The sequence below is a fragment of the Trachymyrmex cornetzi genome, unplaced genomic scaffold (assembly GCF_001594075.2).
Source record: "Trachymyrmex cornetzi isolate Tcor2-1 unplaced genomic scaffold, Tcor1.1 scaffold16, whole genome shotgun sequence".
Classification (NCBI taxonomy): domain Eukaryota; kingdom Metazoa; phylum Arthropoda; class Insecta; order Hymenoptera; family Formicidae; genus Trachymyrmex; species Trachymyrmex cornetzi.
Window position 1 is genome coordinate 731,833 of NW_017296201.1, and position 18,169 is coordinate 750,001.

Consider the following 18,169-nt stretch of genomic DNA (forward strand, 5'->3'; position numbering starts at 1 on the left):
TAGAATAGAATAAGTAGATTTACAGCAAATGAGTTTGCTATTAAAAAAGCGCGTAAAGAGTTCTATTGTAGTAAATGAAATATAAATAATTTTGCAACTTTTAAGTGTACTATAAAAACATTATTGTAATAAAGGTAAACTATAGTAAAATCCTTACAGAAAATTCCCTTTTTTTTGTTATTTGACGCAAACATAGACTTGAACATCCCAGTTTGAAGGTTGAATAGCGGCGGCAACGATTTAAGTGCTTAGGAGCAGAAATCTTAATCCGACTCTGACTTAATCTTTAATGTGAAGTGTGTAAAATGCATTCTTTAATTATAACTCTCTTAATTAATACTGCAACTCGCACCGATAAATCGGTTTGACTCATTATATCAAATAGTTACGTATATGATATTCTCTTTGTGCAAAAATTTTCTACAATATGTAGAAAACTATAGTGTATATTTATTAATAATAACATATCTCACTTTATCACAATAATCATTGTCAAAAATATAAAAAAATTAATCCCGTAAAAGATAATTTTCTTATATGTTATACACTGTGCTAGTAAATTAAAAGAAAACCTATTCTGTCCTTCAAAAATAGATAATTTTCAAGAGAGTGTATTTTTGTAAAAATTAATTATAATGAGAGGATTAAAAAAATATTTTAATGCTTGATGTCTCTAAAACTTAAAGTCTTTTTAAATCGGTACTGTAAAACGATTTGAATATTTTTTACACAACTATACGCAAATAAAGATCCGTCAAATCTTAAAACTTTCACGAACTTTACAAAGTTCCAAGGTGTTAGTTAAAAATCGCACATGAAAACAGTTTTTGAAAGAGTGAATCTTTATTTTTAATTTGTGAGCAGTAAAAGTAAATGAAAACGCGTTTTGCTTCATTGTTGAATAACTTGGTGAAGGAAATTATACGAGGCTCAATAAGTACGTAAATTAAAAATACACTCTTTTAAAAGCTGTAAAATTTGTATATGATTTTTAATTTGTATCATGGAACTTTGCAAAGGTTGTAAAAAAGTTTGAGTTTTGATGGATCCCTATTTGTATCTGTAAAAATCAGATCATTATTTAATTGTCGACCTGAAAAGTATAAGAGACTTTAAAACGCTTTTTGGATCATTTTATTATAATAATTTTTCACGAAGATTTTTTTGAAAAATGACTATATTTGCAGAATAGATAATTCCTTAATTTTTAGTGAATCTACAGTGTATATTATTATTTAATATTATAGTTGCAGCTTTAATTCTCTGTCCGTGAACGTTTTTTTGCAAATATATACTATTTTAATGGTATAATTTTAATTTACCATCCCTAAAATTATTTTTTATTTTAGAGAAACATTTTTCTAAAATAAAAAATAAAAAAATTTTTGTGAGGATGATACATCAAAACAGCCTACCCTGTATCTATTGATATTTCTAGTTTACATATTATATAACTATAATATACATTACCGCTCGTGGAAGTTCAAACACTTGCATAATCGAATGAGTATGTATTTGTATATTTTATGATGATACACATTCAAACAAAATTTTGATTATATCTTTCACTCTTTCTCTTATTTTATTCTCTTGCTAAAAATGAATGTATTTGTTCTGTGAATTTTTGCAATTTATCTCACACAATAATTATTCAAATAATAATTAATAATAATCGTAAGCTATGAGCTATAACTGGACTAGAATAAAGCAAATCGATCTTTTAATTACTATCCTTCAAGGATTGATTTGGTTTTGCTTTGGGAGCGTCGTTCGATTCTTTCCCATTTGAATGTCCATCGGAAGTATGACCAAAATCGATGGTGACATAATCGGAGTTAACCGAGAATGTCTCGTCGCATTTGATAGGATTGATACAGTATATTTGATCATTATTTGTTTCTGCCGTGTTGTTGATGTATTGTACATCATTTTTTTTAGCAGTTTTCATAAGATCGTGGAGGGTTACATCATAGCCATGTTCTCTCGGGTTATCGTTAACGTGTGTAGTTGAAGATTCCTTCGGCTGGCAAATATCTTTGCCGGATACCGCAGAATTGTTAGTCTTTAAGTCTTTCGACAAATTTTGTTTGCGTCCGGAAAGTAGAATCCTGTCGATGGTTATGAATGGCATTTCGAAGCAGAGGCTCCATAACACGGATATTATCATCGTGAACATTAAATTAGCGAAGAATGCGCGCATCTGATAAATAAGAAATTTTATTTATTGCTTGTCTTTTCTTAAATTATATTCGTGCTTTAATTTAATTATGACTCATGCAATATCTCGCAAATATCTAAAATAAGCAGAGGCTAATGTAATTAATATGTAGCAATGTAGTATAAATACTCGGTAAAATATTTTTCATGCATGAACATATATAAATACGTATATAAACATATATAAACATGTATAAATATTTTCTTTTGTAAAATTACTTTTTAGTGTAATAAAAATAACAATAATAACAAGGAGACATCAAAAATAATTAAAGAGATAATTTTCGCATTATTTGTTTTAGAAAAAATCAAGTTTGGAGAAATGTAAAAAAAATTATCCATATGTAACTATGTGTAATTTTATATACAACTATATGTGAGCAATTCTGTTACATTTCTCCAAATTTGATTTTTTCTAAAACAATGCGAAAATTATCCTTTTAAATGTATTTGATGTTTTCTTATTATTATTATTATCCCTTTTATTGTCCTTGTTACCTTTGTTGCAATATTTTGAAGAAAGTTTTTATTTTTCTTGCTTACCACGTTCATTTGTGTTAAATTGCCGGTAGTTCGAACCGCTCCGACGTGTAATAGTATGAACAGATAATGAGAGAGATAAGCACAGTAGGTCAATTTGCTGAGCGGTATCCATCCACTCCAAGAAAGTAAATAATTGATGGGACCTTGAAATGATTATCACTTTTAGAGACTACAGTTGACATAACTCGGTTTGGTAATTATCTCGCGCACGCGCGGCGTGCGATGATTACCTGCATATCCGTGCGTGCAGCAGAAGATGATCCAGGAGACCGAGAGTGCAAAAACCTGTCGATGAAAACCGGCGTAGAAACTCGCCTCTAATCTGTTATATACGTGAGTGTCGAAGTACATGTCCCGTGGCCCGAAAATCACCGAGAAACCGGCCATAATCGCGAGCAGCCAACCGAAAATCACGTACCACTGCGTATGAAAGCAATTTAGCGATTTTATAGCGGTTTATTTTATGATTTTTTCATATTCAAGATATTTAAATATGTATATTATTTCTCAAAAAATATTAACGTATAAAGTATATAGATATAAATTGTAGAAACAATATTTATGAAGCTACTTGTAAAATATTTTGACTTTAATCTGCTTTATGTTGATTATTATAAGAGAGAGATAAATATTAGTTCTGTAATTAAATATTAAATAGATGATTAATATTAAATATTACATAAAACAAGTATGAGAGTAAACATAATTGTGTGAAACACAATTATTGTGTGAATAATACTTACAATGCGTAATTTGACTTTGCAAGATCGCATCTTATACATCAAGTATCCTAAGCCTAATCCAATGACATAAGGCCCAAATCTATTGTATGTCTTCGTATAGATCTCCAGATAAACTTGAGCTAAATCCATCTGTCTACGAAACACAACATACTGTTGAGATTATAAAATTACTAAAATCCGGCAATCAAAAAATTTTGTGTAATTTCGATGCAATTTTCATAGAAATTAACATCACGTAAGTAGTAATCTTGCACGGTCTTTTACAATTATTTAATGTGTGTGTGTGTGTGTTTAATTGATTTTTGAAAACTCGGATAATATAAGAAGACCCACAGAGTGGATGTATCAAAAGCTTACAATAATATTTAAATGCTAAATATATAAAATATATTCAAAGTAAATATACGATTAATTAAAATTAGATAATTGAAAGAGTGTCATATAAAACTAGATAAACGAAACTAGAAATAAAATAAGGCTATTATATTAGAATTTTTTTGAAAAAAAAAAAAAGATTTTTTAAGATATTCAAATTACAATTTTTAATGAAATAACAAAAGCGAAATTGAAATTTACACTCACTCCTTATAATAGAGCATGGTGCCCGTTAATTGAAGAACATAAGTTGTAACGAAAGGCACTAAGACCGAAAGGAACAAGCAGACGGCCAAAACAATGGCAAAGAACAAACTCCTAAACTTGAGCATAGGATACAGTACAAGCGGCGATAGCCAAACAAACTGCATGTCGGTCGATAGGTACCAGGATTGAGACATGCACTAGAAGCAAACATAAGAAAAGAGTGATATCTTCGCAAAAGTACGCAAATCAGAAAAATCCAGAAAGCAACGAAAAATACAAAATAGCATTTAGTATATAAACTTAGTAAATCCAAAGTAAAAGGAAAGAAACAAATAAAATAATAAGAATATTATAATAAAAGAATATGCGCAACATAGACTTCAAGATACGTCATATCTACCGTTTCTACGTACAAAACAATGGTTAACTATATTGTTCAACACCCGATCATATTTAGTATGATAAATAATATGCAAAAAATATGCCAGGTAAATTAAATTCAATAGCTATTCTACCATGTCCGGTACATTAACATAATTGTTAACATAGAGCAAGTTGGTCCACCAATTTTCACGACAAAAGTTTTTGTTAGAGCCGACCCAGATGTCCCACTGCGGACCTGTACCAAATTTGTAGAACAAAGTGGCATAAAAACCAATCATCATCGCATAGGCCGGTGTTAATCTGATAAAAGAAAAAACTGTCTCAATGAATTCGAAGAGATAAAAAATAAGTAAAAAGGAAAGGATATAGATTAAATGTGGACTTATGGAATATATTGAAAACTTAAATTGCGAGAAAAGTCAATTCGGCTGTGTATCATACATACCTTATATAACGATGAGCATAAAGTCCTATCATGTCGAAACGCCACTTTGAGGCGGCTCGTTTCTTCTTTGACAGTTCGGTGTAAGCGAGTAGCATCCCACTCAAAAGGAAGAAAGTATCCGTGACAATATTGCCATTGAGCACAAGCATGTTGTTCCAATCGTAATGCATCTTTTTTGATAATAAAAATATTTTCATAATCGAAATGATTAAGGTTGACAGGATTTGAAGAATTAAAAGAGAAATTAAAAACAATGTGATTTTTAACTATACTTATATTCAAATTGTGTGCCGAACACAGGTGAACACTATTTCAGTTTTAGTTTAAAATTGCTTTTCCAAGATCAGCTCTATTCAACGTTTAATTTGAAGAATTGGAAAATTTATTAAAAAATTTACAAAAAATTATTTTTAGCACCAAGTTTCAACCGTATTTATCGCTTTACTTATTTGATTTATTCATATAGTAGTCTATATAGTATAATTATTAGATATTGTTAAAATTGTATAGCTCACATATGGAATCTGTGTGAGGTTCATTTTGACACTAATAGCCTCCATGTAATGAGTATGACCGTAAATGATCCAGCATATACTGATGAAACGTAAGCCATCTAGACAGCGAATAGAATCCTCACGTCTGTCCGTAGTTTGCAACAGCTTTTTCCCATTCGTGTACAAAGAAAACGCCGTAAAAATATCTACATGAGAAATCATTATTATCAAAATCGTGATCATTAGTAATCTTCGGATAATATTGCCCTATTAAAGGAACACAATATTTACCGTAAGAAATGCAGATTAATATTATAGATTACATAGTTGATAATTCATAATTAACATTATTAATTACTAATTATTAATAATATTTATTATTAATGATTAACATTATTTCGGTAACTTTTTTAATCGCACCTTCTTTTTCTTTCTTAATAATCAGTCTAGTTAAAATTAATTTTGCAAAAAGCTTAGTAATCAACGTTATTAATTTAAATTTAACTTAACTTTGTATGAAATATAAAACGGTGTTTTTAAAAGAGTAAATCTAAAGCATAAATATTTTTATATTTTTATATATCCTACTTTTCAATTTCGACGTGTTAGTCTGCCGTGGTATTACGATATCATATCCCGTGCTGGTAATAATGATCAATGCGAATAGTATAAGAATCGATCTAAAAAATTTTCAAATGTATTATACAAATTAAGTGTATATTATTGCAGAAAATTAAATGTTTATTTGATGATGAGAGAGCTTTTTTATTTACGTGTAACACCAATCGGCAATGTCCCAAGTTTTTCGATCAGTTTCCACGGTGTGACATGATTCCTTAGGAACGTTGATAGTTATATCTACACGCCCTGCGATTTTCAAAGGATCGAGTGCGATTTCGAGAGACTCCTCTATCTCCGTATGATTGCAGGTGGACGGAACACAAAACATCCACTCGTATACGATTGAGTTGCCGGAACTCCATTTTGTCGCATTCTACCCCACAAGATATTTATATAGTATTAGTTCTCTAAACAATGTAAATTTACGCAATCTTATGTTAGATAACTTAATTAATTTTTTATTAGGAAACAATAAGGGGCCATGCACTCATAATGCTTTGCCTAATTAATAAGCATCCTTTAAAAAGTCACAGATTTTTATTAATTAAAAACTGATTGTCTAGTTCTGGCCTACTCCTTGTTAGATTAAAAATGTTTACATGTATTTCAAAATTTTAGGAACGATATTTATCCTTATTTTTATTTAATTATTATTTTTCGTATTCTCCAATTTATTTATATGCCTGGCGATAGATGTAAACTGGACAGTTCACTTGCATAAATTGTTGTATGCTGAACCACAGTAATTGCAATACAATACGAACTCACCGATGCGATCGCAACATTTACGAGCAGATCACCCAGGTCCAATTCGTGTCGTGGGGTACCGTGGTCCGCGGAGATCTCGAATTGTACTGCCGCGTTGCAAGCCTGTCCGACGAATCCGTGCTCGTTCTTTATTCGCAAGCATTCATCAAAATTACCCAGCTGTTTATAATTGCCGGTAATCAAACCTGTTGGTATTTTAACTGAGGCGTCGAACACTGAAACACCAAAGAATGAATCTTTGTTCAATCAATGTGCAAATTTCTTTTAGCTCTTTAATGAAAATTCGAGTCATTATTGCGATTTTCCTGCAATAACATACATATTTTAATCTTCAGAATTTCTAGAGAATGTTTGAGAAAAAGACGCCTGTACGATAATGCAAATATACTCGAATAAAATACTGTAAAATGTATACAGGATTTATTACGATATCTAAAGCTTCAGTGAGAGAGGAAGTACGCTCATTTGCGGTATGACGCTTTGCGAAGCTTGCTACTATCAATCTACTATCGATGCATCTTATTGTTGCGTTTTTCTGGACATTTGCATTCCGGCTTTGACATTTAACACGCCCTTTCTCCCGTTCCGTTTAAATAAGCACATTCTGAAACCGGTTAAAACAGACGCAGGTGTATAGTCAATGCGTCAAGGCGTTCTTCTGTCCTCAATCCACGATCAGCTAGCGTCATTTTTTCACATTACCCTTCGAATATCCGGAATCATTACCGCAGACCCGGAGAATAATGATTGCTGAAGACTGATATCTTAAACTCGGTATAATCTTTAATAATCGTTTATCGAATGCTTTGTCCTCAGAGTGCAACGTAAAGTCTTGTGATTTATTGCGCAATATATTATTGTATATGAGAGGTCAAATAAGTTATTTTTCTTTTGCTTAAGTTACGTTGAAATTAATGGGCTGTAAAATTAGCTTAATTACGTTAAAAGTTACATAAACAAGGACTAACTTATTGTTAGTTACAAGTTAAATTAACTTAAGCTAAATGAAGAATTAATTTTAAAAGGCATTATTTAAATTAAATTAACATAATTACAATTGTTATAATTTTTATAATTACTGAAAGATTAAACATAAAAATAATTACAATATGGAATATAATATAAATGTAATATTTTACTTGTAAATTAAGTTTATATAAAACAATAAAGAAGTATAGATTTCTAGGAAAGAAACGTTTTTCCTTTAACATTATGTATATAGCAATAAATTAATCATAGTGTAAATAGGATTTACACACAGACGATTTATATGTCATTGACTATTACATTAGTATCTCACGCACGCATACATATAAATGTTTGTGTAACAATAACATTTTAATTAGACATCTAATTCATTTCTAAGAACTCTACGTTGTTTCTTGGTGCAAACTATAGTCTATGAATTACTACTTCGTAGGTACGGATTGCACAATTTTTATATGAAGGAAATATTATCACGACGCGACAGCTTTAAAGCGCCATATTGAACTAAGAAATGATAAAGAAGATTTCAATTTCGAAATTTTTTTGTCGTTTTCAACATAAACTCCACCTTACAGACACATATTAATGCGTATGCTTTAATCCTGAAAAAGGATTTTTAAATCAGTAAGAGAGAAAAAAGTAATTATTATACAAAAATTATAAGATCGGTAATACAGATGGCTGTAAGATCCCCTTAAGTAACGGGTTTTTAAATTTTTAACTTTATAAATGTGAATATAAGATTATAGTAGAATACAATTCCTATTATAGTCTTTTCATTATAAAATTTTTATAAAAATCTTATTCTTTGCTCTTTCTTCTCACAATGAATACATACTTAATTCTAAGATTAAGATTTATCGATTCTCTAATCTTCATTTTTATGGATATACTTGCTCATTTTTCTTTAATAACAAACGAAGCAAGCAGACTTGAGAAAAAATTTTGTATACGAAAAAAGAAATTGCGTATGAGCTATTAAATCCTATATACGATGGAATATACTCAGCAGGAACAAGCAGTGCGTTGATCAAAGTCACGTTCAGTTCTAGGAGGATAGCAATAAACTATCCAACTACACGCCGAGAGAATCGCGTATTATATTCTACATGTACATTATTAGTCTGTGTACATCGGCGAGTTATACTCATTGAAATGAGATTTCAAGGTGATTCCTTGGAACCGTGATTGCACTGTGACGCAGAGGAACGTCAATGTCGCGAGGGCATTAACTGCGGAAGTGCTTACGTGATACGATACTAATAGGTACGCAGAATCATATACGGGAAATCGCGCGTTGCAAAAATGAGTTGACCAAGTCGAAGGAGAATCATACGTTGGACGATAGCGCATTCAATTTTAAATGCCCGAACGATAGCGATAGCTAGCATATTTATACAGATTGCACGATATCAGTGATAATTCGATACATTCCCAGTTGATTCTAATGTAGAATCATAATAAGTCAAAGATATTATCTGTTTAATTGCCAAGCTGATTTCAGCATTGACAACTGATTTTGGCATTGAGTTTAATAAGAGTAGTATATATTATTTTAACATTTTATTGCTTTTTTATGTCTTTATGTAATTTATATTATTTCTTTAACACCTTAAATACTTACAATTAGTAAAATCATTTTTAATCTTAAAAATGGTAAATAAAACCTATAATTGAATGACGGAGATTTTACACGTCTAGATATGGATGATATGGCAGTCAAAGGGTGTTAATGTAATAATGCAAGTTTTATTTTATTTCTAAAATCTCTCCATATTTATATATAAGTAGAGGAATCTTTAACGTATTTACGAGAATTCCTGTTATCCTCGCATACTCAACCGATCCGACTCTTAACGTCATATAAACAATAGCTGAGGAATCGTCCTAATTGGATTGGCGATTAAGTGACGTACAAGCCAGGAAAAGATCGATCGATCGATCGACTGATCGAAGACAGATCTATGATACACAAGGACGGTCGTCAGCCTCGTGGATGCATCTTGCTGACCCAGTTTAGTCTCGCGTACGACGCATATATACCAATTACATCGGTCAATATATTATTGTTTCTATGCGAATATACGCGCGGTAGATCATTAATTGTTTTTTTCTTAACAGCATGTTGTTGCAAAGCTGGCAATACTCGCATGGTGATCGTCAAATTAATAAGAATTAGATCTTTCGACATCTTTCATTCGATTTCATTTTTGTATTGAATTGACTAATAAAGTATAAGAAAAATGTAACATTTAATATTGTAGCAGTTAAGATTTAATAATTATTATCACATAATATAATTATTATATATATTAAATTGTAGGCTTAATTATATTATAAGCATTATTATCTTTTACTGTACCTTATACATTCCAAGCCAAAAGTATTGAAACATTTTTCCAAAATTGATTATGCAATAACAGTTATTATTATTTAATTATTATTTTTATATCTTGTGTATATTTTCTCTAAATAATTATTTATTGTAAATTATTTATTAATTTATTTTTCTTCTTTTTGATTAAAAGAAATATCGGAAACGAGTAAGAAAAGATCTTATTAATTTAATATTAAAGCCATTATTTTATGAATCAATGGATTGTAATTATTAGAGCTGTTCTATCCTTATCTTATTTTTTATATTAAACATAATATGTATGAATAAAATGTATTTGTATGTACAATGCCGATGGAATATAAAAAGAAATGCAATGATCGCGCACCAGATACTGTCAATAGAGGAATCCATTTGACACTGGTATTAAAAAGGGAAAAAATGTACCGGGTGTGGCGTTCATATGGATATTCATTGAATGTTGCGTTTGCGCATTGACGTAAGAACGAGTAACGACGTGTCAACTAATTATCGCGGCGAGATAAAAACTGCTATAATACAAAACGATCTATGCAATGATCTATGCAGCGATGATCCATAACAGCGAGATCCATATGCGCCGTCGAGGACGCGTGGGTTAAATATCTTATAACGGCCGATGCTGTCACCGATCGACATCGCAGTATTAATATCAATGAGATCAATGTCACTCGTTAATCTGTGCTAGTCCAAGTGTCACGGAGACGATAGTTTGTTCGCAAAAATGGACACAAGGTTCTTTCGATCGAACGTAAATTTGACTTTGATATCGTTTCTCTATATCAAAAACACGCGCGCAATCTGAACTAATTTGTTCGGACTGATCAATCGCGAAATCATGTCGATATCGAAATCATACGATTAATGTGTGATTTTGATTTTCGAAATTATTCATCTTTGAATTTTGAACAGATAAAAAGACGATAACGTTTTTCGCTTTTGCAACTCGTCCTCGTCGAGTACGTTGAACTCATTGTGTAGTTTGAAAAAAAAGAAATGTTTATCACATCGATCGATCTTTCTGATTCATCCACCATTATCTTTGAGGCAGAGCGAAGAGATTGATATCTGCAAGTAATTGACGCGCGATATGCATTCCACGTGTGCTTGTCGCGATATCATATACGCAATATTACATGTCCGATAACCTCTCTCGATAATTGTGTGCAGCGTGCAATGTCCGATAATTGTTGAATGTTTAAACGTAAAAACGCAATCGTTTCGTGATCTCACATGTGACGCATAACAGACAAAACAATATGTAAAGATTATATAATGTTTTCCTCCTTGTTATTTTCCCTCACAGAATCCAAATTATTCTCGTTGCATAAGAGATAAAGAAATCGGTATTACTACAAATTATACGTACAACCATATTAGTTTTACATCTGAGCATGATGATTATTTAATTTTACAACTTTTCACTATAGCTCTTTGGAAAATGAAATATAATTTAATATTATGTTAATAAAATGTTATTTAAATATTTAAAAATGCATTTTTTTCGACTCATTTATTAGATGCAATCTATAGAGATTTTAACAAATTGCATCCAAACTTTAATTATCCCTGATTTGTCTTTTTCTATTTTTTTAAAAAAAGTTTAGGAAGACAACAGTTAAAATTTATTTATTGTAACTTATTTGTTGACTAATAGCAAAATAATTATTATTTCTAAGACAAAAATATAGCCAAAAAGTCTTTTGCAAAAGAAGATGGTCTATTAATTGAATTTTAATTTGTATTGAGTGAAATTTAAATATCTAACATTTTAATTATGAGAAACGATGAAGTCTAAAGAATATGTCTCTCTCTCTCTCTCTCTCTCTCTCTCTCGCTCTCTCTGTTTTCGAGCTTTCTATTTATTTTACTTACTTTGAAGCGCCCAAGGTGTGTACGTTTCAAGTGCCTTCAAATAGATTTTGCCATCGCGAATGCACTCGGAGGAAGCAAATTCTCCAGGTACGAAGGGCTTTGTAAGGACATCTGCGAGAAGAACTTCGGGCCTCAATCTTTTACCAACTCCCGCCGCCACTAGCAGAATTAAGAGGAGACTCACGCACACTCTCCATTCGGACCGCATTGACTTCATTCTTCTTGAATTTTTTCCTTTTGGATATTGGTTAAAAATTTCGTGTCACTAAGTACATGCGAAAAGGAATATCCGTCGCGTTAAAGTAAACGAAAGAAATACACAAAACACGAAATGCTAATTGACTGTGACGTACACGGTTGCGTTCTGTTGCATGCATAATGCGCAAGAGGTGTCATTTTATCCTTGTTGTTTGCAGAGTGTTAAACAAGGATAAAGTAATACATAACGCGCATTATAGATACAGTTAACGTAAGGCCGTATACGTTCAAGTAAACTTATCAAGTATGCTTACGCAAGCCACTTGTGCAAGTTTACTTGAACGTGATCAACCTAATGCTACAATGCTTTGAAGTATTCTTTAATTATCCAATTTATTGATCAATCAAATACATCAAGATATTTGTAGTGAGACTTTCGCCACAAAAATCTATGCGTGCAACAAAACGTGGCCCACATTTTCGTCTTTATAGTGTATTCGGTCGGTATTACATTTGTTATACGACAAAAATTTCAAGCCTCTTGATTGCAAGAAAGCATCCTAGCTAATCAATATACTTAAAATTTTTGTCATATCATAATAATACCCTTCCACTGAAAAAACTGATGCAACACTAGCGTTGTGCTTCGATGAAAACTGCATAGTCATATAGTGTGATATAATAGGCCTGTTCTTTTTGGCTGAACTTTTGCACCAGTTCATCTTTCTTCCTGAAGAGAAAAGAAAAAAGATGAACTGGTGCAAAAGTTCAGCCAAAAAGAACAGGCCTATTATATCACATTATATGACTATGCAGTTTTCATCGCCAAAAAGAACAGGCTTCATAATGCACAGGATAAATTATGTGGGTGCCTTTCCAATTACTTATAACATAAATGCAGCAAATTAATTTACATATTTTCACATGGAGAGAATTTTTTCTTATAGTTTACCTTGAAAATATGGTAATGTCCTGGGATATTATATTTCGAAGAATTTTATGTAAATTTCTCTCATTCATTAATAAAACTACAATAAATTAAATATATAATAAGTTTGATTAATTTTACCGAAGTGCAGGATAAAAGTCTTTAAAATATTATATTGTACCACAACTACCATATTTTCAGGATAAATTTTAAGAGACGATTCTGTCCATGCCGTGTTAATAAATAATTTAACCCTTGTATATTTTTTGTTGTCACGATAACCTTATAACCTTATTTGTTAAAAGAATTAAATTATTTTTTAATACTGCAAATATGTGAATTAATTCGCTACGTTTGTATTAAGATACGTTGTATTTATTCTACAATAACCATAGTAAGCGTGGTTGTAAGTGGTAAGAAGCCAAGTAGTTGTAGTTGTAAGAATCAACCAATCAAATCGAATATGAGGAGAATATTTGACTGTGATTGATTTTTAGATCTGCAACCACTTACAACTGTGTTTACAACAGGTATTATAGAACAGGCATTAAGAAATTGGAAAGACCTCATGTAACTTTTTCCCTAGAAACGCGAAAAGTGCACACATGTGTATAAAATATGTGTATATATAATACATATATATGTATAAAAGTATAAAAATTTTCACTTTTCATGTTTCCATTGTAGAGAAGAAGTTATCGGATTGATATCCATATACAGGGATACAAAACTTTCAAAACTTGATTTTCAACTCTGTCAACTCCGAGTATCCTTTATCCTTGTTGAACATTCGGTGAACAAGGATAAAATGATAGTGGGTTGACAGAGTTGAGTTTTAGAATGCCTTTCAGGACTGCTTTCCAATTGCTTAAGGGATTAATCCAATCGCATTTAATTATATCCAATTATATCAATTTAATTAATCCAATTAATTATCCAATCGCATTTCTCTTACAAAAAGACACGTAAAATATGATTGGATAAATTTTTATGCGGCTATACAAGTTTGTGTAGATATACCCTAACACATCTTAATACAAATGTACACAGGAATGCACAAAGTGTAGCGTTGTGTATTCTTGTGATTTAATTAAAATAGAATGTGTACATTGTGTACGATTTCAGTCTCGATTTTGGTTCGTTTTGAATAGAATTAGATTAAATGTACACAGCTTACACAGCTGACTACTAGCCCTCGGGCTGAGTACGTTGTGTCGACGATTACGGCAATTGGAACGCAACTTGCTGTATGCACAAAAGCGTCTAGTGATTTTACAATTGGAAAAACCCCAGATTTAGTATGGCTCAGTAAAATACATTACTTATATTCTCTGTTGTCCATTTTGGGTGCGTTCCACTTAACGTTCGCAACGCTCGCGAGCATCGTTTCGTCCTTATCGTTTTCACATATTAAATAAGAATGAAATAATGCTCGCGAGCGTTGCGAACGTTAAGTGGAACGCACCCTTTATAACTTGAACCAATAACAAAAACATTATAACTATAGGTAAGAGTTTAAATTGCTTATTTTGCAATAATATTCTGATTTATTTAGTTTTTAAAAATTTTAAGATTTTTAGACGTTAAATATCATTGCGTACCTAGTAAACAATTTTTTATGCATGAATATAAATATGTATAAACATATAATAAATAAATATGTATAAATATTTGTAAATAATATTATTTATGAAATATGTCCATATATATTCATACATCCTTCTTTCGTTTATAAAATTTTCTTTTAGTGTATTTGAAAAGTAATAATAATAATGCGAAAACATAAAAAATAATTAAAGGGATAATTTTTGCATGTTTTCGTTTTAGAAAAAATAAAGTTTGGAAAAATACAAAAGAATTATTCATATATAATTGTATATAAAATTATACACACACAGTTATGTATGTTAGCAATTTTGTTTTACATTCTTCAAATCTCCAAAGTCTATGTTTTCTCAAACAAATAATGCGCAAATTATCCCTTTAATTATTTTTGAGGTTTCTCATATTATTATTATTTTTAGTACACTAACAATGATTTTACAAAAAAAAAAAATACAAACATATATGGACATATTCCGTATATAATTATATATTTATGCATGTGTCCATACATATTTATATATATTTATCTATGAAAAAGTTTTTACCGGGATGACTATTATTAGAAACTAAAACCAATATCATAATTATTAAATTAATTAGAATAATGTAATACCATTATATCTCAAAAGCACAAACACAAGTTTGATTTCAACCTGCACTGATCTTCCACCGTCTCTAAAGACGGTAGAGAAAAAGTTGAACTCTCAGTATTTGCATCAGTTTTGTCAGTGGTATATTAAACATTGAAAATAATGTATGTGAACCGGTGGAGCAATACAATTGCACTGAATGTGCGCCAGTACAATCGCACTAGCTTTTCGAACTGTGGAAAACGTCGTTTTCCATTTCAACGGAAAAAATAAGTACACTTAAGTATATACTCCTAATCGCACGTTCGAAGAAGGTCACGTGCTGTCAACGTGTAATTATCTCTAATAACTTGACGAATTAATGACGCACAATTCCCATACCTTTATCGCTCGAATCTATTAAGAAAATTGTCTGGTACGTTATCGCGCGTTATTTCTAGCTTACCGTAATTTCTTGCGATTCCGATGGTGCGTGTTTAACACGAGGAGGGAAAGACAGAACTGAAAATGGCGGATTCGCCGAGCTTGTGTCCGCGGGTCGCGTGGCCGGAGTTGGAAAGGGGCGCGCGTCTCTCGCGTTTGTGTTTCGCGCGCGCGTCCTCGCGCACGTATAAAAACAGGAGAATCCGCCGCGCTCGTTAAAATATAAACGAAAGAAAGACATAAAACACAAAACGCCGGCTGACTGTAGTGTACACGTTCCATCGGCGCGCTGGTTCACTTATATATTGGACGAACGGATGGGGGTAAGGGAGGCATTCCGTGCTCCTCGCTGACCACTCGTCACCATCTCGGGTCTCCTCTTATCGATATAAGCGAGGATTACGCGTCCGCGAAGAGAAACGTCGCCGCTGCCGCCTCCACCGCCTCCACCGCCATCGGAGAGTGGGAACGACGCTCGGTTCGACAGTGCGAACGTGCTCGCAGGAATTCGATAACGAATTCGCGAGCGAGACGGGAAGAATCTGCACAAATTTGCAGATGGACGATGATGAAATTCAACTACCGAGACCAGCTACTTAGCATCCTCTATGATTGCAATCGTATTCGATTAATTGATCGCTAGCAAATCCCAACAAATTTCATTAATTCGCGACAAAAAATTAGAATTCTTTTTTTTTTAATAAATTATTTAAAATTCTGTAAAATATAAGGTAAAGTATAATAGGGCGGGCGATGAGAAACAAAATCATGATTTTATACAAGAGTGATATGAATTGTTGTCTCCTTTTATTCGAATATCTTAACAATTTGAACGGAATTTTATTGCAGGCAAATAGTTATTTTCGATATCTACCTAGAAAGTGGAAAGAGACCAATCTGTTTTCTTAATTTCTAAGTAATCGTATACCTAATGGAGATTTCAACTCTCTGATATCAAACATTTTTTAATTTATGAAATTAAACATTAAAATAATTACGGACTCTCAACCACTAAAACAAAGACCAAATTCCAGGCTAATGAGAGCCAGCGCGGTTAACAAAACGCAAATTTTAATGCCAATAAAAATGTTAAAACATTATAAAAAGGACCTTAAGATAGCTTTATTCCATACTGGAACGTTTCGACTCGATTCGGAATTGTTTTCAAGAGCAATACAAAGAAATTCTTATCGTAAATACACTAAACATCCATCAAGGTAACGTCATTATCTGAATGCTAATTTTGAAGTAAAGTCTTAATGGACTAAGATCTTTAATCTTTCGGTGTCTACTATATCTATCTATACATAGACAGTTACAAACATATGGTTTGTTAGAAAATTTGATGGTCCAGTTTCATGTTGAGTTCTAAAGTTCATTGACTTCACTTCATAATTGTCATTCTAAGAGAGTGACGTTGCCTTGAGGTTTAGTGTTTCTATGATAAGAATTTCCGTCTGTTGAAGAAGATTCCAAATCGAGTCAAAATGTTCAAATAATGGAATCAGGAGATATGATAATATCTGGGTGCCAAGACATAAAGCTGGCTTAAAGTTCTTTTTATGATATTTTAACATTTATTGTACGATATTATAGTTTGCGCTTTGTTAACCGCGTTGACTATTATTAGCATGAAATTTGGCTTTTATTTCAGTCATTTGATATTATTTTCCGGTAAACAATTTTTCAATGCATGAATATATATAAATATATAAATAACATACATAAACATATATACATATATAAACATATATAAATATGTATGAAATATGTCCATACATCTTTCTTTTTTTTTGTTGTAAAATTATTGTTTAGTATAATAAAAAAAAAAAATAATAATGAGAAAACGTAAAAAATAATTATAAGGATATAATACGAAAATTATTCGTATGGATTGTTTTATGTCCGTTCTGTAATAGCCGTAAGCGTAGTTGTAAGTGATTGTAGTTGTAAGAATTGGCTAATCACAGCGAATATTCTCCTCCTATTCGACTGAATGATCGATTCTTACAACTATGCTTACGACTATTATAGAACAGGCATCAGGCAAACTTGATATCATGTTTGGAACATGTAAAAAAATTGCTCATATAATATAATTATGTGTAATTTTATATATAATTATGTATGAGCAATTCTTTTACATTCCTCCAAACTTAATTTTTTCTAAAAGAAACAATACAAAAATTTTCCTTGTGATTATTTTTTATGTTTTCTCATTATTATTATTATTATTATTTTTATCATATTAAACAGTAATTTTACTAAAGAAAGAAGGATGTATGGATATTCAACATACATTTTTTTTTAATTTGCGTGACATCCATTTGATCAATTATTAGACAGTGAGTGAGATATATATATATATATATATATATATATATATATATAT

The 18,169-nt window shown here is 31.3% G+C and overlaps 1 protein-coding gene across 1 annotated transcript; it reads right to left on the reverse strand.

Annotated features, from left to right (window-relative positions):
- Nucleotides 1-1,592: 1,592 nt before the first annotated feature.
- Nucleotides 1,593-12,252, reverse strand: LOC108758604 (nose resistant to fluoxetine protein 6). Its single transcript, XM_018503625.1, has 12 exons — nucleotides 12,034-12,252; nucleotides 6,798-7,012; nucleotides 6,182-6,402; nucleotides 5,997-6,088; nucleotides 5,430-5,614; nucleotides 4,915-5,084; nucleotides 4,601-4,769; nucleotides 4,086-4,282; nucleotides 3,504-3,636; nucleotides 2,991-3,180; nucleotides 2,761-2,903; nucleotides 1,593-2,200 (listed from the first exon to the last, which is right to left on the reverse strand). The coding sequence occupies exons 1-12, from the start codon at nucleotides 12,248-12,250 to the stop codon at nucleotides 1,721-1,723; spliced, it is 2,412 nt and encodes an 803-aa protein (XP_018359127.1). The 5' UTR covers nucleotides 12,251-12,252; the 3' UTR covers nucleotides 1,593-1,720.
- Nucleotides 12,253-18,169: the final 5,917 nt, after the last annotated feature.